At 53.0% G+C, this 20,010-nt stretch overlaps 3 protein-coding genes across 4 annotated transcripts in view; 1 reads left to right on the forward strand and 2 right to left on the reverse strand.

Moving 5' to 3' along the window:
• Positions 1–5,025, reverse strand: part of MEI1 (meiotic double-stranded break formation protein 1) — a 53,560-nt gene extending 48,535 nt beyond the window's left edge. The window contains exons 1-3 of the mRNA XM_037513459.1: positions 4,855–5,025; positions 3,511–3,634; positions 2,063–2,113 (exon numbers count right to left, since the gene is read on the reverse strand). Of these exons, the coding sequence (XP_037369356.1) occupies positions 2,063–2,113; positions 3,511–3,634; positions 4,855–5,025 (346 nt within the window). The remainder of the gene's footprint in view (positions 1–2,062; positions 2,114–3,510; positions 3,635–4,854) is intronic.
• Positions 5,026–6,648: 1,623 nt separating this feature from the next.
• Positions 6,649–16,616, reverse strand: LOC119247207 (uncharacterized). Of its 2 annotated transcripts, XM_037513460.2 has the most exons (5): positions 16,475–16,616; positions 15,936–16,022; positions 13,182–13,288; positions 12,712–12,873; positions 6,649–11,211 (listed from the first exon to the last, which is right to left on the reverse strand). In XM_037513460.2, exons 3-5 carry the CDS (start codon positions 13,242–13,244, stop codon positions 6,742–6,744), a joined length of 4,695 nt encoding a protein of 1,564 aa, XP_037369357.1. In that variant the 5' UTR covers positions 13,245–13,288; positions 15,936–16,022; positions 16,475–16,616; the 3' UTR covers positions 6,649–6,741. The 2 variants fall into 2 exon arrangements, 1 of the variants encoding a protein (XP_037369357.1); XR_005125677.2 differs by lacking the exons at positions 6,649–11,211; positions 12,712–12,873; positions 13,182–13,288 and adding an exon at positions 15,278–15,684.
• SNU13 (small nuclear ribonucleoprotein 13) lies at positions 14,292–18,980 on the forward strand. Its single transcript, XM_037513461.1, has 3 exons — positions 14,292–14,389; positions 17,748–17,868; positions 18,611–18,980. Exons 1-3 carry the CDS (start codon positions 14,387–14,389, stop codon positions 18,871–18,873), a joined length of 387 nt encoding a protein of 128 aa, XP_037369358.1. The 5' UTR covers positions 14,292–14,386; the 3' UTR covers positions 18,874–18,980.
• Positions 18,981–20,010: the final 1,030 nt, after the last annotated feature.

Below are 20,010 nucleotides of genomic sequence, written 5' to 3' on the forward strand. Positions count from 1 at the left end.
AGAGACGGCAAAGGGCCTCCCTGGTGGCGCAAGGGGTTAAGACAGGGCCTCCCTGATGGCGCAGGGGGTTGAGCGCAGCGCTGTGAAACTGTCTGCAGCCTCTTCAGTGCAGGTTTGATCCCTGGCCAGCCAGGGAGATACTCACATGGCGCAGCAGACCTCTCCTATCTCGCCCGCTGCTCCCCTCAGCAGTGTTTTCTGTCAGTCTACCTGTTGTGCTCTCCACTCTGTCTCTGGTGAATCCTCTCACCCTTCACACCTCTGGCCTGTACCCTAGCTCTTGTATGCATAAATAAATCTTTAAAAAAAAAAGGGGGGGGTTAAGACGCAACCTATGAAGCTATCCACAGCCACTGCAGCACAAGTTTGATCCCCAGCCAGGGAGCTACCCACATGGCACGGCAGACCTCTTCTGATTCGCCCACTGCTCCCCTCAGCAGTGTATTTCAATCTGCCTGTTCTGTTCCCCGCTGTCTCTGAGGAATCCTCTCACCCTTCACACCTCTGGCCTGTACCCCAGTTCTTGTATGCATAAATAATAAATAAATCTTTTTTTAAAAAAGAGACAGCAAGGCTGTAGAAAGAAGGGACTTACTTGCTCCTTCCTATAGCCTATGGGCTTCCTGTTTATCTCCTGTCTGTCCAGTTCCTACACAGATCCATAAACTTTAATAGGGGTAGCGCCTCCCAAAACAGCAGCTGGATTCAGATTGCCATTTTCCAGAACCAGTCTCATTGCAGCTCTCCTCCCGAAACTCCAGCATCATCTGGGCAGTGCCCCTCCTCAGAGATGAGGGTCCCAGCACCGCAGGGTTTCTCCTCTGAGAGACTCAGGCTCAGAGACCCACTGGCAGCCAGGCAGCATCCTCCCCTCAGAAATCTCAGTCTCTCATACTGAGTTCCTCCTCCAGGAACCTGTAAGCTTTAATCATTCCAATGTCTTCCCCAACCCGAGGGGTGGGAACTCCTCTTTTTTTTAAAAAAAAAAAGAGCTGAATTTTTTTTTTTTAAGATTTATTTATTTATGCACACAAGAGCTGAAGTACAGGCCAGAGGTGCAGGGGGTAAGAGGATTCACCAGAGACAGAGTGGGGAGCAGAACAGGCAGACTGACTGAAATACACTGCTGAGGGGAGCAGCGGGCAAGACAGGAAAGGTCTGCTGCTCCATGTAGGTTGCTCCCTGGCCGGCCAGTGATCGAACCCATGCTGCAGAGGCTGCGAATTGCTTCACAGTGTGGTGCTTAACCCCTTGCACCACCTATTTAAAGTTTCTTTTCTATTCAAATAGCTTGTGTGGTTTCTGCTTCCTGACTGGATCTGAACTGACACAATTGTTGTTCCTTCTGCAAAAATCCTCCCATCCCAATGTCCTTGTCTTTATTCTCACCCCCTTCATACACACCTGCACAGCGTTAACCACCACCTACAGCAGGGAACTTTCAACCAACCGATATGGATATAAAAACGAAGTTTTGGGGTCTCCTTCGTGGCGCAGAGGTTGAGCGCTGGGTTGGGAAGCTGCCCGCAGCCACTGCAGCGCCAGTTCGATCCCTGGCCACCAGTGAGGGTCCCACATGGCGCGACAGACCTCTCCTGTCTCGCCCACTGCTCCCCTCAGCAGTGTATTTTGTCAGTCTGACTGTTCTGCTCCCCACTCTGTCTCTGGTGAATCCTCTCACCCTCCCGCGCTTCTGACTGTACCCAGTGCTTGTATAAATAAATAAATAAATCTTTAAAAAAAAAAAAAAAACAAAGTTTTGTATGTGCATTTGTGACAGCACTCATTAGCTTTTATTTACCAGTCAACCTCTTCTCTAAATTGCAAGCCCTTAGAGAGCAGGCACTATGTCTCATCCATCTCTCCCTCCCTAGTGTCTGATACAGTACCTGGCACAGGGCAGGTAACCAAGAAAGAAATGCAAAATTAATGACTGACAACTTATTGATTTCTCTTTATGTCTCCGAAGTGGCACATTTCAACAAGGTCTCAAATAGTCAAAGCTACAGTTCAGGCTAACATTACCAGCTTCAAATGCAAGGTACACATAATTTCACCTTACCTTCAATACAGAGGTCTGTGACACTCCCATCTTCTGCATTGCATAACAGTCCTTGGAGCAATGGGAGGTAAAAGGCAGATGATTAACAGTTAAAAAAGAAACAAACCCACAAAGGCACACCATGAAGTCTAAGACTAATAGCAGCTTTAAGTATGTCCCAGCTGATTTCAATCCTCAGCACCAAATACCTCGATTTTCAGTGATCCATTCTGCCTTTAAAAGGATATAAACAGTGCAGCACAGAATAAAAACTGTGCACTCTGAAGTCTGCAATAGACGTGGGGTAAAATTCCACTTCTGCCAGTTGTGAACTATGACCTCTCTGAGCCTTGGGGACTATTCTCTTTCCCTTAAAGTACTGTCTTGGTAGTGAAAAGCCTGAAGAGCTTGTGCAGAGAAAAATGCACAATGCGAGCTAGGCCCAAAAGAGCTCATTCCATGGAACGTTACAATTGCTTTAAAGAAGAAGCCTATTAATTCATCTCATTTTATACAGGAAGAAACTAAGGCACAGAAGAAAGGACATGACTAGGGCCTCCCCGGTGGCGCAGCGGTTGAGCGCTGGGTTGCGAAGCTGCCCACAGCCTCTGCAGCGCCGGTTCGATCCCCGGCTGCTCCCCGGCCACCAGAGGAGGGTCCCACATCGTGCGCAGACCTCTCCTGCCGCCTGCTGCTCCCCTCAGCAGTGTACTTCGGTCCTTCTGCCTGCTCTGCTCCCCGCTCTGGCTCTGGTGAATTCTCTCACCCTCCCGCGCTTCTGACTGTACTAGGTGCTTGTATAAATAATAAATAAATAAATCTTTAAAAAAGAAAAAAAAGAAAGGACTTGACTGAGCCAGGGTCACACCCAGGCAGCTGACACCAGTTTGGACCTTCTGATTCTGTTCAAAGGTCATGCAGACTGGATTCTTTGAAAAATCATACATTTTCCATAATTACCTTCACGTTTTCACCAACCGCTTAGCTGTCATAAAGCATATTATCAAACACCAAATCATGTATCTCAGAAAGAGGAATCATTTCATCATTATGACAAAATAATCTGCCAGTAAATTAAACTGCAGCACTGAAAAAAGTCTAAATTATAAGACCATTTCTCCAAGCCTCAAAAGCAAATATACATGCTCTACGTGCAAAGTTCAGGGCAAGATTCCCTTTTATTTATTTATTTATTTGTTTGTTTATTTATACAAGCACTAGGTATAGTCAGAAGCGCGGGAGGGTGAGAGAATTCACCAGAGCCAGAGTGGGGAGCAGAACAGGCAGACTGATGAAAAACACTGCTGAGGGGAGCAGTGGGCGAGACAGGAGAGGTCTGTCGCGCCATGTGGGACCCTCGCCGGTGGCTGGGGATCGAACTGGTGCTGCAGAGGCTGTGGGCAGCTTCGCAGCCCAGCGCTCAACCGCTGCGCCACCAGGGGAGGCCCAAGATTCCCTTTTAAGCTCACCAAAAAGCATGCTTATGAAGTGGGTACAGAGTCTCTGGTCCTGAGCCACCAGCTGCACGACCAAGGAGGTGTGCCTCAGGAGGGCGTCTCGGAAGCAGGACAGCAAATGCTTCTTGCGCACCAACTTGGGACAGATGAAGAAAAATATTCAGTAGCAATCAACGGCAACCCAAGCAGCTGTAATTTTCCAGTGTAACTACAAGATGATACTGGAGGGAGCATCTAAACTATGGTAAGATCCATAGGGTTTGCAAAACGGCATCATCTACACACAAAAACCCTTGCACTCAGCGAGGGCTATACCTGAGCCAAGGTTCCTAACAGCCTGTATTTACATAGCACTTTACTGTTCCCAAATCACTCCTTTATTTATTTTTGTTGTTTATGCACACGAGAACTGGGGTGTGGGTCAAGGGTGCAGGAGGGAGGAGGGCGGTGGGAAGATTCATCAGAGACAGATTGGGGAACAGAACAGGCAGACTGACTGAAATACACTGCTGAGGGGAGCAGCGGGGAGTCAGGAGGGGTCTGCTGCGCCATAGGGGTCAGCACCCTGGCCAGGGATCGGGCTCCGGTCGCAGAGGCTGGTGATAGCTTGATAGGGCTGAGACTAACTCCTGCTCCACCAGGGAAGCCCAACCCAAATCTCTCCTTTATTAACTCATTTAAGCCTAACAATGTGGTAAAACAAGCAAAAACACGGAACATTAATTATCACCATTTGGAAACATGAAAACCGAGGCTCCAGACACTTTCCCAAGGACTCAAATCTGAGGCTCCCACAGCCCAGAGCGCTTCCACCGCAACAGCCCGAGCGCCCCGCCCCACAGCCGCCTTAGGCATGAATTTGTGAGAAAAAGTGTCCCCGCGCACTGCCCGGTACCTCCGCGGGCGCAGGCAGAGGTGGGGTGGCATGGAGGACCCAGGCAGCCCCTCTCAGTCAGCTCTGCACCCCACTTCCGCCTGACTGGAACATCACCCTCGTTTTCCTGCCTGGACACCTCCGAATACGCCCCCATCGCGAGGCCAAGTCCCGAACAGCAGGCAGAAATGGGGGAGGGGGCGGACTGGGGTGCAGAGAGGGGAAGGTGGAGACACCCGCCAGTCAGGCGAGGCGAGGGGGGCCCACGGGGTGCTCAGACAATGCGGACAGGGCGAAGGGCTGCCTGAAAGCGCCGACGGGGTGCGGGGCAAGGGCCGGCGTCCGGGCCCGGGCAAGGGAGGCGGCTGGGGCGGGAGAAAGCAGGCCTGTCTGGGGAGGTCGCTTCAGTTTCGGCGGGTGAGCCGGGCCCGGGCGGCCTGGCCGGGGCGACCCCGTGAGGGAAGCGGCGGCCCGGTTCGCACCGACGCGCAGGGCTCCGACAGCAGCTCCAGCGCGCAGGCCAGGCAGAGGCGCGGGGACACGGGCAGCAGCCAGCGCGGGTCGTGGCGGTAATGGGCCTTCTCCAGGAGCAGCGCCGCCTCCTCGTCCCTCCCGGGGCCGAGCGGGCCTGGCGCCGACGCCCTCGCCGCCATCCCGCCGCGCACGCCGCGCTTTTCCCGCGCAATTGGCGCGCAGGCGCACTCGGGGCGAGCCCCGCGGCGGACGGGCGGACGGGCGCTAGTGCGCCTGCGCGGGCGGGGCGGGCGGGGCGGCCGGCGCGGGGGACGCCGCCCAGCCCCGAGGGGTTTGCCGGAGTTTGTCTTCACCGCGCCCGGGCTGAAAAGCGCTTATAACAGAGCTGTATTGTTGTGGACTGGAAGACGCTCAGTGGTTACTAGATGGGATGCGGCCCCGATTCAAGCACCTCTCATGACCTCTTCGTTCTCCATATGATTTTTGTGTGTGTTTTTTTTTAAAGATTGATTTATTTATGCATACAAGAGCTGGGGTACAGGCCAGAGATGCGGGGGGGGGGGTGAGAGGATTCACCAGAGACAAAGTGGGGAGCAGAACAGCTAGCCTGACTGAAACACACTGCTGAGGGGAGCAGCGGGGAGACAGGAAAGGTCTGCCGCGCCATGGGGGTTGCTCCCTGGCTGGGGATCGAACTCGTGTTGCAGAGGCTGTGGACAGCTTCACAGCGCTGCGCTCAATTGCCTGCGCCACCAGGGAGGGCCCTGATTTTTGTTTTTTAACAGACCTTAATCCCCAGAATTTATAAATATTGACTTATTTGGAGAAAGGATCTCTGAAGTTGTGATTAAGTTAAAGATCTTTAGTGGATCATCCTGACGCATAGGCCCTAAATCCAATGATGGATGTCCTGAAAGACACACAAAGGGGCCCTCCCTGGTGGTACAAGGGGTTAAGTCTCGGGACTATGAATCAGTCCACAGCCACCAAGAGTTCAATCCCCGGCCAGGGAGCTGACCCATATGGCACAGCAGACCTCTCCTGTCTCCCCGCTGCTCCCCTCAGCAGTGTATTTTAGTGTATTTCTGTCTGTTCTGTTCCCCAGTCTGTCTCTGGTGAATCCTCTCACCCTCACACCTCTGGCTTACACCCCAGCTCTTGTACGCATAAATTAATAAATATTTTTAAAATAAATAAAATAAAAATAGGAAAACTAAGTGAAAGCCAGAATGGAAGATAAAGGAGAGAGGAGAAAACCTGAATCAATCTCCATGCTCCAGCACTGCGAATCATTGTTCTGGGCTCTGTGAATCTCCTTTCACCAGCAGAAGCTGTCTGTAGACATGCCATAAGACATTAAGTGCTTTGACTCTGAAGGTTCAGATAGATTCAAACAAATAGTTGGCTATAGGTGTCCCATCATGGGCCAGGCAAAGCAACAAGGAGTCATCATGGTTCAACAGGGTTTGAGAATTGAAGAGGTGGCGATGGTTCACGGCCATGGAATCTCAGATGCCCACTGATCAGCTTCCTTTCTTGTGACCAAAAGAACTTGAGTGTCGAGTGCAGAGGACACCCCTTGCCCCAAGCAGCTGAGGCTGTCTGAGGCTCCTCCCTCAATCAGAAGTAGCTTGGAATGGGGCAGGACAGATCCACGATGGACACTGGGCAGGGGGAGTGTCTCAGACGTCACACTGGGCAACACAGTCCCTAAGCCTACAAAACCACAGAATAGTGGTCTCTACTTCCCCCCACAAATTATCCTAACCCCACAAGGGAACACTTGGAAAATATGTGCCAAAGGGCCACACAACCAATTTTATTAGAGGCTTTGGGGGTAAACAGGCCACTCTCATGCCTTCTCTGACTTGTTCTGAGGACTCTGGGCCCACAGTCTACTTTCTGAAGCCATGCTGATGCAGAAAACACCTAACATGCTTCACAAAACCAAACCTACGGGGAGCTGATGGATTCTGTGGGACCCCATTTGGATTCTCAGGAGCCCCTTGGCCCTGGGGACCCTCTGTCTTGGGAAGAGCAGCACCAGCACAGCAGGGATCTGAAGGGTGAGGGTCCGTCTTCAAAGTGTGGACTCTCACACTGTCTGCTCCTACATGTGAGTCACCCGCTTTGGGCAGCGACGCACGACCAGGATCCCTCAGACTCAGACTGGGGGCTGAGTGCTGGGGCCTGGCCAGATGAGGGCTCCCCGCGATCTTGTTCAGCAAGGTCCTGCCCACCCCAGCTGCAGCGGAGTAGAGACTCCCTTTGAAGCTGTCAGTGGTGGAGGAACAGGTGCAAGGCTGCTGCCCATTTCCTCTGCTCCCCACACGCTCCAGGCTGCCTCTTCTCCCAAGTCGGGAAGGCTTCAAGGGCTTTGGGGGCCGGCACGCGCCCTCCTGGGAGTCACGGCATGTCCTGCAGTATGAAGCCCTCACTCTGCTGGGAGCCTGCTCTGCCAAGTGGGAGGTGCCTGGCCTGAACAGTTTCCTGCCCCTGCGGTTCTCACTGGAGAGCTCTCGGGCCCTTTCTGGTACTCTGCAGCTCCTAGATTCAGGGGGATCCTGGAGCCAGGCCCTAGGGGGAGCCTCTGCCTGGGCATCCTGTGGTTCTCTGGGGCCCCCTGGTGGCTGCGATCTCCTGGGCTTTTCAGGGCACATGGAGATGCCATTGGACTGGGACCTGTGTGGCCCACACATCTCAGGAGTTCTGACTGGAGTCGGAAGTTTTGAGTTTTTTCTTACTGGGGGCGGAGGCCTCTGGGGCTTCTCTGGACCTGGCCTGGAACCCTGGGCCCCCTGCTGCCCTGGGAGCTCCCTGCCCTCTCCTACAGGGAGCTTCATCCCTGCAAGGGGCAGTGAGTGGAGTCCTTTGAAGTCAGAGAGCAAATGAGACGTCAGGATCCGCTGCGGGAGGCCCCAGTGCAGGTGCGCCATCTTCCGCCGCATGAGGGACTCCAGCAGCAGTCGTTGGCTCTTCTTGAGGACTGGCCACTTCTTGGACAGTACAGTGGGGGCAGGGGGAACACCCACCAGAGCTGTGGCAGCTTGGGGGGCTTGGTCACATGAGACAGAGGGGCAGGCAGAGGGCAGGCCTAGGGGAGCAGCCAGAGACTGTGGGTTCTGGAGCTGCCCCATCGGACTGGAGGCCTCCGCTGGGTCCACCTCTTTGTCCCTTTGTCGCCTTCTCTGGGGTTTGGGTCGGGCCTGCCGGGAGGCTGCAGGGACCTCCACTCCAGGAAGGGAGGGGGCCAAGCTCTGGCTGGCCAGATGCTCTTGCTCCCCATTGGCGAGTGGGATGACTGCCTCCTGGCTGGGAAGAGGCTTTATCTCAGGACAGGAAGCAGAGGCCACTGCCTCTTCCTGTACCATCACCTTGTGTCCAGAGTCAGAAAGAGCGGGGGTTCCCTTACCCCCAGGACTGTCAACTTGAAGATTGGTTCTAGCAGCCTCTGTTCCTCTGCTCTGGTCTTTGTTCCCTCCCCTTCCTCCAGCATCCTCAGATCTGCACATTCTCTGGCCCTCTACATCCGGGAGTTTTGCAGCATCCTCATATCCATCGTTGTTCTGGTTTCCTTGTCCTTGTGTCTGCATCTCTGCATCAGTTTCACTTCTTAACTGTTTCTGCTCATCTTCCCCGGGAGCCTGGGTCTCACTGCCGCCACCACCTCTGGTCCCACTTTGGCTTCTGTCTCCTTGTGCTGGAATCTCTGCATCATCCTCACCTCCCTTCTGCTCCTGGTTCTGCCACTCTGACGAACAGGTATTTCCATTAACCTTATTTTGTAACAGCCTCTGGCTCACTCCTCTAAGTTTCTGGATGTTTCTACCATCCTCACTGCCAACCTCTCTCTCATTTGTCTTCTCTGATGTTTGGTTTTCTGCAACGTTGTTGTGTCCAGTCTGCTCCCAGTGCCTCCTCCCTGGTGAAAGACTCGCCCCAGTTTTACCACCTGACTGTCTCTGGTTCTCTCTCCCAAGTCTCCGAGTCTCCACATCATCCCCATCTCCAAGTTCTCTCCAGTTTCTCTTCTCTGGTGCCTCAATTTCTGCGCCATTCTCACCTCCCATCTGCTCCCGGTTCCCGCATTCTGACAAGCGGGTCTTCCCATCGATATCACCTCTCAACTGACTCTGCTTTCCTTCCCCAGCTGCGCAGGGCCCTGTGTCCTCCTCGCCTCCGCCTTCTCTCCGCCGGCCCTTCCCCGGAGCTTGAATTTCTGCACCATCCTCACCTCCAGCCTGCTCCTCTTTCTTCCACTCCATCACATGAGTTCCTCCATTGATTTCACTTAGTACTTTTCCCCAGTTCTCCGCCTCAGACGCCCGGGTATCAGCACCATCTTGGCTACTTCTGCATCCGTGCTTCTGCCGCTTCGGTGTGTAAACAACTCCACTAACTTCACCGCCCCACTGCCCCTGCTTTCCTTCCCCAGGTCCCCGGGCGTCCTCGCTGTCTCCACCTCTGAGCCCTCCCGGCTTCCTCTGTCCCGATGCTTCAGTGTCTGTGCTACTCTCATTTTCAAGCTGCTCCTTTTCGAGCCGTTCACGGGGCCTCCTGCCTGGCGGAGGGGTCTCGACGTGCTGTCCCTGCCTCCCTGCCTCTGGGGCCAGGGTGTTTGTGCGGCTCCCGCTCCCGTCTCCCTTCTGGGCCCCCTTCCCCGGCACCTGAATGTCTGCCCTGTGTTCACCTCCACTCCGGCCGCTCTTCCCCCGCGGCGGTGTCTCAAATTCCCTGACAATCTCATTTATGACCGGTCTCTGGTCTCCCCACCACAGCACCTCCATCACCACCCAGTCCTCCTGCCTTACCTCCCTGAGCGGCTTCCTTGCAGGTGTCTGGGTTTCCCCAGCACCCTCGCCTCTTCGCGGGCTGTGGGCTCCCCACCCCACCTGAACTGCATGACTTAGTTGTTTCTGGATCTCTCCCCCAGAGGGTCGGGTCTCCCCAGGGTTCTCACGTCCATCTTGACCCTGCTTCTCCCACCCTGTTGTCGGAATCTCTGCAAGAGCCTCACCTCCAACACAGTCCTGTTCTCCCCACCCCAGGGCCTGGGTCTCTTTATCCCCCTCTTCTTTCACTTCTTCCAGGTCCTCCCTCTCAGATGCCTGGATTTGCTTCACACTTTCACCTCCAGCCTGGTCCTGGGCGCTCCTCTCTGCCCGAGCGTCTGCACTGCTGTCACCTCTGATCTGGTCTTGTTTTGCCCATCCTGGCACCCGGGTCTCCTCACCGCTCTCACTGCCTGTCTGACCCTGGCTCCCCGATCCTCGGGCCTGGGTCTCTCCCTCGTCCTCCCCTCTGTCCTCGTTCTTATTCTTCCCTAATGCCAGGGGCTCAACAGCATCCCCACTACTGCTCTTGTCCAGGTTCCCCCACGCCGGTGTTTGGGTCACTGCATCAGTTTTACATCTGAACTGTTCCTGGTCCTCGCCTCTGGAAGCCTGGGTTTCGGAAAGATTCTCTCCCACAGCCTCCCTCTGGTTTCCCTCCCCTAGTTCCTGAAGGTTGGCTCTACTCGCGACCCCCATCGGGCCTTGCTTCTCCTGTCCCGGTATCAGGTTCCCTGCATCAGTTTGGCTTATCGCTGGTCTCCTATTTCCCACCTCCAGGGCTGTGGTCTCTGCATCATCCTTCATTCCAAAGTCTATCGGGAGCTGCCATCCAGATGCCTGGACCGCCCAGGCCTTCGCTTCTCTGTTGTCTCTCTGCCTCGCCCACCCTAGAGCCCAGGTGGGTCTGTTATCTTCTCTTCTTCGTGTCTGACTTTCCCTCCCTGATGCCCAGACCTCTTGGGGACAGCGCCAGCGCACTCTGGTGGGCATTCCCTTCTGTCGGGCTGAAGGAACAAGCAGTAGCTTTCTGGAACAGAACTGCAGCCTCCGAGTGGAAGGGAGTTTTGGCAAGGAGGTGGCTGAAGTCACAGAGACAGGGTGGGGCTGCAGACTGACAGCAGGCCCCACTGACACTGGCTCTTCCTGGGAGTGGACAAACAGCTGCTGCAGCCCTTGGTGCTTGTCCGGCTTGCTAATCTGATCATTATGGCGACACCAGGGTATCTGCCATGCTTCCCAAGAACTATCCTGATGGAGCATACAGGTGCTTGAAAAGGAGGAAAAAGAGGTGGACTCAGCAGCACTGAGGACATCCCAAGACAGTCCCTGCCGTGGGTGCTGCCAAGACAGCAGGTATTGGGTCCATGATTGCTGGAGGCGCCTCTGGTTGTCCCATCTCTTCTTCTGTGTGCATGGCTGGACATGAGCATTCGGGCCCCTGAGCTTGCCAGGACTAAGGAGGAATTCAGGGGTCAGCTCCAAACAAGGGTTACATCCCATGGAGGGCTTGGCCCACTTCTGCGGTGGCACCTGTAGGTGAGAACACAGGATTGTGGCCTTTTCACACACAGTGTCTCATGTAACCCTCACAGATCAGAAGTATCCTCTCCATTATCCTGGTGAGGACACTGGGGCTCAGGAAAGGGGAGTCACTCCCCTTAGGCAATCAGCTTTCAGTCATTCAAGAAAGCACGGCTATTACTGCACACCCTCACTAATGCTGCTGGGGTAGCATTTGGTTCCATCTTGTAGACACAGAAGACATGATAACCAAGTGTATACCAACATGTTCAGTGTTCAAAAAGTGTTCTGATGGAAATAAAAGCAGAGTGGGGTGGGGTAGTTCCTTTAGACAGACAGAAAAAGCCCCATGGAGGAGGTGACACCTGACCAGAGACTGGAATGAACGGAGGGGCAAACCAACTGACATCTGAAGGAAGAGCACTGTAGGCCGAGAACACATCAGTGCAAGGCCCTAAGGCGGGAACAAGATCACAGGTACAAGAACAGCAAGGAAGCCTGAGGCCACAGCAGAAAGAGTGAAGAGGAAAGTGCTAAGAGATGAGGTCAGACAAGCACAGGACAGACCGTGCTGACCTGGGGGGTGGAGTTGACGTTAGGAGTTTGGCTTTTACTCTAAGTTTGCCAGGGAGTGTATCCACGAGGGCCACTGCAAGATTTTGAGTGCAAAGCACCCGCGTGTTAGGGTGAAGCCAGGTGAAAAGAGCCCTTGCTGTGTGATTGCATAAAGGCCAAATGAGTCTATGCCACTAAGAGTCAGCGTAGTTGTGACTGCAACTTCTGGGCTGCTGGCCATTGTGCCACATGTGGATGTGTTCAGTTTGTGAAACTGCACTGATCTATGTCACTTACAATCTGTGTACAGAAATCATCTTTGGATTAAGAATGTTTAAAAAAAAAAGGGAGAGAGAGGAGCACAGTTGTGTGGAGCACAGTTGAGTGGTTGAGAGGGAGAGGCAAGTGGAACCAAGCAGAAGGCAGTTTCTATGGTCCAGTTGTTTCTACAGTTTCCACAGTCTAGTTGAGGGGGCATCTGCCCAGGATTGCTGTGAGGCTAGAGGAAGTACACTTGGGATATGAGTGATCAAGTATGAGAAACTGTAAGAGGGGCAGCCTCCAAGCCAGTGGGTGGTGCCAGTGGCCAACTGGATGGGAAATGTGGAGCTTTCTACTCCCCTAGTTCTCAGGACAGCTCAGATGGGCCCCTGGTTCCTAGCCATCCCCATAGCGAGTAGAGCCGAAAGCACCACCTTCTCATCAGGCTGGTCCTCAGAGTTACATGCTGGCTGGGAGGTTGCATCTCTTACAATCTGGTTTGCAAGTACAGCCCTATAGTAGATGGACTGTGGAACCAGGGAGACAGGAGTCCAGGGTGATCCAGGGCTTGGAACCTGATGACATTCTCCTTGGCCAGCCTGAGTTCCCCGATGTGATTTCAGGTTCAGATAAAAGAATCTTGTAACAAGTGGTTCAGACAGTCATGGAAGGAGATATGTGGGGTCCCCTCACCTTTATGGTCTTCTTCATTCTTGGATGGGTCCAATAGTGCCAATAGTGCCGGACTTGCCAGATCACAAAGAGGAAGAGGACGAGCAGGTTGCCACAGCACCGAGGGTCCCTGCAGCTGCGGTGCTCAGACAGCAGGGCCCTCACTGGCTCCCACTCAGCGCCCTGGAATGGCCCCACCAAGGCACAGGCACCCAGCAATGGCAGCAGCATGACAAATCTTAGGTCAGGCTGGTGGTGTTGGGGAGTTGGAAGACAGGACTGGTATGGCTGGCCCAGCCAGTGTAGGGTGGGGCAGCCCCTGCCTCATACCACCCCTGTCACTAAGGCCACCTCACAAAGGAGTCTGATGCCCCGGCCTTAGTTCCTCTTGAACCGGGCCTCAAGGCCAGCTTGCATACCCTCGGACTGATATGTACAGAGTTGGGGAACGTCCCATCAGGAACTAAGGGGAAAAATTGTTTTAAACATACCTGTCTTCTGCAGTGAAGAGATTGAGCTGCCCCCGTGTACAATGGGGTGATGGTAGCTGCCATCTGCTTGATCTCTTTCTTCCTATTAGGTACTTCCGCTCATGTGTCTGTCTATCCAATAGCAAACATTTAGTGAGGGCTGCATTGAACCTATGTCTGGCGACCCAGCACCCCTTCCTCTTTGCTCACTGTATCCTGATTTTCTGTTAGGGAGTGACTTTTGCCATCTCAGGATCAGTAATGGTGGGAAAACAAATTGCCACCCGGAAAACTATCTTCCACCCAAAGGTTATATTCAAAACACTGAAGGCTGGAACAGGTAGGCTTAGTCCCTAATCAGAAATGGGCCAGGCCTCCGAAGCCCCAAGGGTCAGCAAAATGATGAGACAGAAATACTTAGAATAAGAAAAGATACAAGTAGTATGGAACAAATAACAAAGGGACAAGACCCCTAACAAAAACTTAATAATAAATGTAAATACCCAGGCCTCTCTGGTGGCGCAGGGGATTAAGCACTGCACTATGAAGCAATCCACAGCCTCTGCAGCACGGGTTCCATCCCCAGCCGGCCAGGGAGCTACCCACATGGCGCAGCAGACCTCTCCTGTCTTACCCGCTGCTCCCCTCAGCAGTGTGTTTCAGTCAGTCTGCCTGTTCTGCTCCCCACTCTGTCACTGGTGAATCCTCTCACCCCGCTGCACCTCTGGCCTGTACCCCAGCTCTTGTATGCATAAAAATAAATAAATCTTTTAAAAAAAGTAAATACCCTATAAAGGAAATTTTGAAATATTTTTACTGAAAAACATAAATGCAGTTTTGAATACTAGGAAAAATAGTTATGTTGGAAGTTTCAGCATCCTCAGATGATTTTGAAAGCACAAGACTGTGCTCAGAAATAAACTGGCTCTGGAACGGTGACACCATTGAAACCGTCGGTTCGGCTGTGTTATTTTTTGGAACGTTTAACCCCACTTTGCATCACCAATTCATAGAAACCGCAGACTCCGCGCCCAGCGAAGAGGCCGGTCCCCGCCAGGCCACCGTAGGGGCGTGGCCTCCGCTTCCGGTGACGCCACTTCCGCCTCCGGACGCGCGCGCGCCATTTCTACTCCTCGTCCGCGCGACTTTCCGGCAGAGGCGGCCGCGCTCCCGCCCGGCCTCCGGCAGTGCCCCTCCAGGAGCGGCGAGTCCGCGGCACCGCAGCCATGGTGAGTGGGCGCCTGGCCGCAGGGCCGGGGGGCGGGGACTCGGCTTGGGGGCCCCCCCACTGGCCTGGGACCGGGGGATCCGCGCCGTCGCCTGTGCCCGGCCTGGGGAAGAGCTCGGGGTGCCGCGCAGCCCGCTGCCCGACCCCGAGTTCGAACTCCCGCAGCCCGGGGTCCCCACACTGGTCCGAGGTTGCCACTCGGGAATCCTTGGGCTCCAGCTGCTGCGATCGGGGGTGAGGGGCTCTGCGCGTGTGGCTGAAGGCCTGGGGTGGGCGGAGGGGCAGGGCCCGGCCTGGGGGAGACACCCACGTGGCAGAGAATAGAAAGTTGAAAGAGCAAACTTCGCTCCACCTTTTTTCTGGGATCGCTGGAGCTGGTCCACCCCCCCCCCCCCAACCCATGACTGATGTTCGGGGGAGAAGATCTCCATGGTCTGTGCCTGTTCCCATCCCGAGCCCCACGTGCCAGGGAGCTTTAGGCGTTTGGGGACTGTGGGGTGACCCCGAACTCTGGCCTGGAGCGCAGAAAGGCTTCATCTGCGAAACGTAGCCTCAGAAATGAGAAGCCACGTGCGATTTCTCTAAACTCTTGGTGGTCTCTAATTTTTAATCAAATCGTTTGTCTAGTTTTGGTTGACACTTGGTGAGGGAAGAGTTTGCAAAGCACTTTCACATCATAGTGGGTTTAATCCTTTCCACAGAGCTTGGATCTGGGCGGGTGCCTCCCTCCCCTCTGCACTCCGCACCCCACTCTTTTGAAGCTGATAGGTGACCAAGTCCAGAACGTGCAGCTTCTAAAGCAGTCCCATCTTAGGCTGCTCCGTGAAAGTTTTGGAATTTGATGGTCTCGAGTTGCATTTACTTGGATGCAGGATGCATGGGGATTAAATTAAACATGATAATGCATATTGAACACCTAGCCCTGATGCTTGGTGCTGGGTGAGTACACAGTGTTTGTTAAATCAGAACTTTACAGATTTTGATTGTCTAGAGTATGGGGAGGATAAACAAACCTAGCTGCCTAGCGGTATTTTTTCCTGCATTTTTTTCTGTGAACACCGTGAAAAAAAATTAAGGTGAATAAATGCACACCAGGCAAATTTCAGGGCTGTTTGTAAGCTAGATAGTTTGAGCCAACCTTTTTGTCATTGTCAACTGGTACTAGAAGGGTGAAGTGACGACTCCTGATGATTCTTCCTGCCCCTGCAGTCTTCCCCTTGGGTACATTTGAAATTTATTAGGAGTTGAGAATCCTAATTTCCAGAGATGGGTTGTTGGAAACCGCAGTAGAAATACCTGACATTTAAAAAGGGGGGGAGCAGACTGGAATTACAGTGTTGAGTCTTTCGTTGTTTGATAAGTTAATGGCCTTAAGTTGTGAATTATCAGATAGCCACCAAAAGACAAATACCAAACCAGTAGAGGGGATAATAATGAAAAAATAATTGGAAACCCAAAAGACGAAAAGCAAGAAAAAGAAGCGGGACAGATGGGACAAACAGAAGGCACAAAAGAAGGGAGATTTAAACCAATATACCAATACTTACGCGTGGCATTCCATAGTGCGGACAGGCCACATCTTGATCCAGTCTTCCATGAGGGCAGGGTAGATAAGTTTAAATGGATTCTGTATCCTAAAGAACCGAAATTTAGGTTATATCAAACGTCATATTGTCTCAGCAAGCTTTGCTGTGACCCTTGAAGGCTTATTCTGAACTGTGCAGAGGAGAGCAGAGAAATGATGAGGCCTTTCGGGGCCTCCCTGGTGGTGCAAAGGTTGGGGGCCTCCCTGGTGGTGCAAAGGTTGGGATGCAGCCTATGAAACGGTCCGCAGCCACTGCAGTCAGCACGAGTTCGATTCCCGGCCAGCCAGGGAGCAGCCCACACGGCGCGGCAGACCTCTCTTGACTCACCCGCTGCTCCCCTCAGCAGTGTACTTCGGTCTGTCTGCCTGTTCTGTTCCCCACTCTGTCTCTGGTGGGTCCTCTCACCCATACACCTCTGGCCTGTGCCCCAGCTCTTGTATGCATGAATAAATAAATCTTTAAAAAAAAATGAGGAGGCCTGGAACTCCTCCAGCCCATACCTAATTCTCCATCACCCAGGGTCCTTGATACATTCACCCAGGGCGAGACTGGGGGACCAGGGCTCTTGATGCAGTCTGGCCTTTAATGTCACCTTCACAGGTATCAGGCAACCCCAGACGGGGAGTTCCCAGCCAGCAGTCACCCATGCATCGGACTATGTACTAGATGGAATAATGAACTGAGACACTGTTGAGTCATCAGCATGGCTTTGACTTTGGGACCATGTAGATGTTTTGTGTATTTGAAAAGTAAAATTTTAAAGATTTTATAGGAACCTTATGTATGTCAACTTGATAGCCACAAGAAAAAAAAAATTGTTTTGAATAACTTTTATTTTAATTTTTTTTAAGATTTATTTTATTTATACAAGAACTGGGGTACAGGTCAGAGGCGCGGGAGGGTGAGAGAATTTACCAAAGAGAGCAGGAGCAGAACAGGCAGACAGACTGAAAACACTGCTGAGGGGAGCAGTGGGTGAGACAGGAGAGGTCTGCCGTGCCATGTGGGTTTCTCCCTGGCTGGCCAGGAATCGAACTCGCATTGCAGAGGCTTACGGACAGCTTCACAGCATGGCGCTCAACCTGCTGCGCCACCTGGGAGGTCTATTTTGAATAACTTTTGAAGGTGGTGCTTGGCTGGATGACTTTAAGTTGTATACAGTCTAAAAATAAAGATATTTTTACTGTGGTAGGTGTGTTGTTGGTAAAGGTAGTGTTGGTATATCAATTCATTGTTACAGCATTTTGTATGTACTGTGGGGTTGAATAAATGAGAAAATACTTTGTTTGGGGGGACCAGGGTTCTTACTGGGGACAGAGGGAGAGCTGAGTATTGATTAGGAAGTGAAGCCAACTTTCTGCTGCATTTCTATGAATTACACCTTAATTTTGATTCAGTAAGTTTGGGGTGGATCATGGAAATCCAGATCTACACATCGACCCCTTGTGACTCAAGTGAACACCAAACTGTGTGACTGTTTTTGACCTGTTTGCTGCGGCATCCCTGAGTATTATGCTAAAGAGGCAAGTCAGAGTCAGCCTTTCAGTGTGCCTTGCAGCGCCGAGTCATTGCTGACTTTCTTTTTTTGATCCTAATTCTGTATTTCATTTTCTTAAGGGGAAGTGGGCAGGCCGGTGTCAGCTGAGGGTGTATGTTTTGGGAGCGGGCAGCAGAGGAGCTGACGACTGTGTCTCAGTTGTGGATTCAAGTCTTTTATAACTTGTCTGGGGTGACTTCGGGTTCAGGCTGACTGAGGCTGTGCTTCCCCCGCAGACCGAGGCTGATGTAAACCCGAAGGCCTACCCCCTTGCTGATGCCCACCTCACCAAGAAACTACTGGATCTTGTCCAGCAGTCATGTAACTACAAGCAGCTTCGGAAAGGAGCCAACGAGGGTAAGGCAGCGGGAACACTCCGGGAAGGGGGTTAAACGCCCTGCTCTGACCTAGCTCTCCAGTTTGGAGGGGGCTTCTCCTGACTGGGACTCATGGGGAGCCGTGAGCAGCATTTTGGGATTAGGTGCTAAAGGTTAATGAACTAGGAATTTTTGAGATCCAACAGATGTTAACTTTTTGCCACATGTACCTAATGAGAATGAGGCAGGCTGGACTTGGGCGGTGTGGCTCTTGAACCAGCTCTGATCTGGGCTTCCAGTTAATGCAGACATGGTCCTGGAAGCACTGGGCCCAGAGGTCAGCAGGTGAGATAAGCTCGACAAAGCACCTTGTTTCGTAGCGTTTGTCAAATATATAAAGTGAAAAAGAAAAAGCACCTTGTGGACAGTGCTATAGGCATTGAGCTGCGTGGTGTGGGTTTCCCAGAAGCGTTGATCACGGCAGGCTGGCGGGGAAAGCCCTGCACCTCGATCCCGGAGAGCTTGGGAAGTGCTGCAAAGCGCCCGCAAAGGAGACAGTGGTGCTTGGACAAGGGTAATAATAGCAGAGGAGAGGGGCGTGGTCTGGCTCATGGCGGGTTTTGGCAGAACTGATGGGTTGATGCAGCCTTTGAGACACGGAATGCTGGTGTCTTGGGGGTTACCCAGTCTTTCTTGCACCTGCTTCTTCTCCTTGGAGACTGCTGTGCTCAGCTGCCCATCCCCAGTCCCGCATCACCTGTGGCCCTCTGTGCTCTCCACAGCCACCAAAACGCTCAACCGAGGCATCTCTGAGTTCATTGTGATGGCTGCAGACGCTGAGCCCCTGGAGATTATCCTGCACCTCCCGCTGCTGTGTGAAGACAAGAATGTGCCCTACGTGTTCGTGCGCTCCAAGCAGGCTCTGGGGCGGGCCTGTGGGGTCTCCAGGCCCGTCATCGCCTGCTCTGTCACCATCAAAGAGGGCTCACAGCTGAAGCAGCAGATCCAGTCCATTCAGCAGTCCATTGAAAGGCTCTTAGTCTAAACCGGTGGCCCCTGACTCCTCCCCTGAGTTGTGTATCATATTGTCTGTGTTAGCATGTGGTGTTTTCTGCTACCTTCTATTGTTATAAAATATTGTAGTACTGAATCCTGTTTTTGCATTTTTGTATTGTTTTCAGGTCTCTTCTCCCTCCCCACCCCCCCACCCCCTCCTAACCCCCTTTCCACCAGAACTAATGCCAGAACAGGTGGAAGCAGAGTGATGACACCAGTGACAGGCAGGAAGAGCCAGGAGATCTGGGCCCTAGCTTTCAGGCCCTAGCTGCCTACTGTGTGCGGGCCGCGATGGGAGTAGATAAATGACCGGGGAGGTTACGACTCGCCTGGGAAGAAGTATGTGTTCTGTGAGGTTGTTTGTGTATGTCCCTGTGTCATTTGCTAATGGCCCCCCCCCGCTGTGTGGTGTTGATGTAGGATATTGTGTCCCGTCCTGTCTCCTGCCTTCCCACTCCCAGCCCCGCCCCCGAGGGTGGCAGGACAGCAGCAGAGTTGCAGAGGTGGCCGGGGCGAGTGGGACACGGGGCAGTTGACCGAGGTCTTAGGTGTCAAAAGGAATGAGAGCAAAGAGTCAGCTGGTGCTAGAAGGAAGGATTCTGGGCACGTCATGGAGACCTGTGTGGAAGCCACAGCAGAGGTGATGGAATCCAAGGGAATGTCCTCTTTGGTGAATGGTTTCCTCAGTGGACACTTGGTGCCAGCACTGAGAGCCCTCCCCGTGTCCTCCACCATGTGGGTCACCGCAGACGGACAGTGCCACTGTGTCATTATGAGAGTCCTAATAAAGAAATATATTCATACTTCACTGTGAAAGACGTGTGGTTCTTGTCAGCATCCAGCCAGTACCTGAAGGAAGAAATGCTTGGTGTAGGATGGTTGTATCCACTCAAACTTGGAGGCTTTTGAAGGGCAGGGCATCAGTTTCTTCAACTGAAAAAGTCCCACGGCTCTTCCCCTGCCCCTCAGGCCGCTCAGCCGTCCTCCACCAGGCTCTAGCTTTGCTCAGTGTTTCCGTTTCGTTTCTTGAACAGTCCAAGCCTGTTTCCTTCTCTTCTGTGTCCTTGGCATTCCTCCACTGCACCAGGGGCTCTCTCCTCGTGCTCGTCTTTTTTCTCTACACCAA

Source organism: Talpa occidentalis, unplaced genomic scaffold, assembly GCF_014898055.3.
Source record: "Talpa occidentalis isolate TD23 unplaced genomic scaffold, MPIMG_talOcc4v2.1 talOcc4.16, whole genome shotgun sequence".
Lineage (NCBI taxonomy): Eukaryota > Metazoa > Chordata > Mammalia > Eulipotyphla > Talpidae > Talpa > Talpa occidentalis.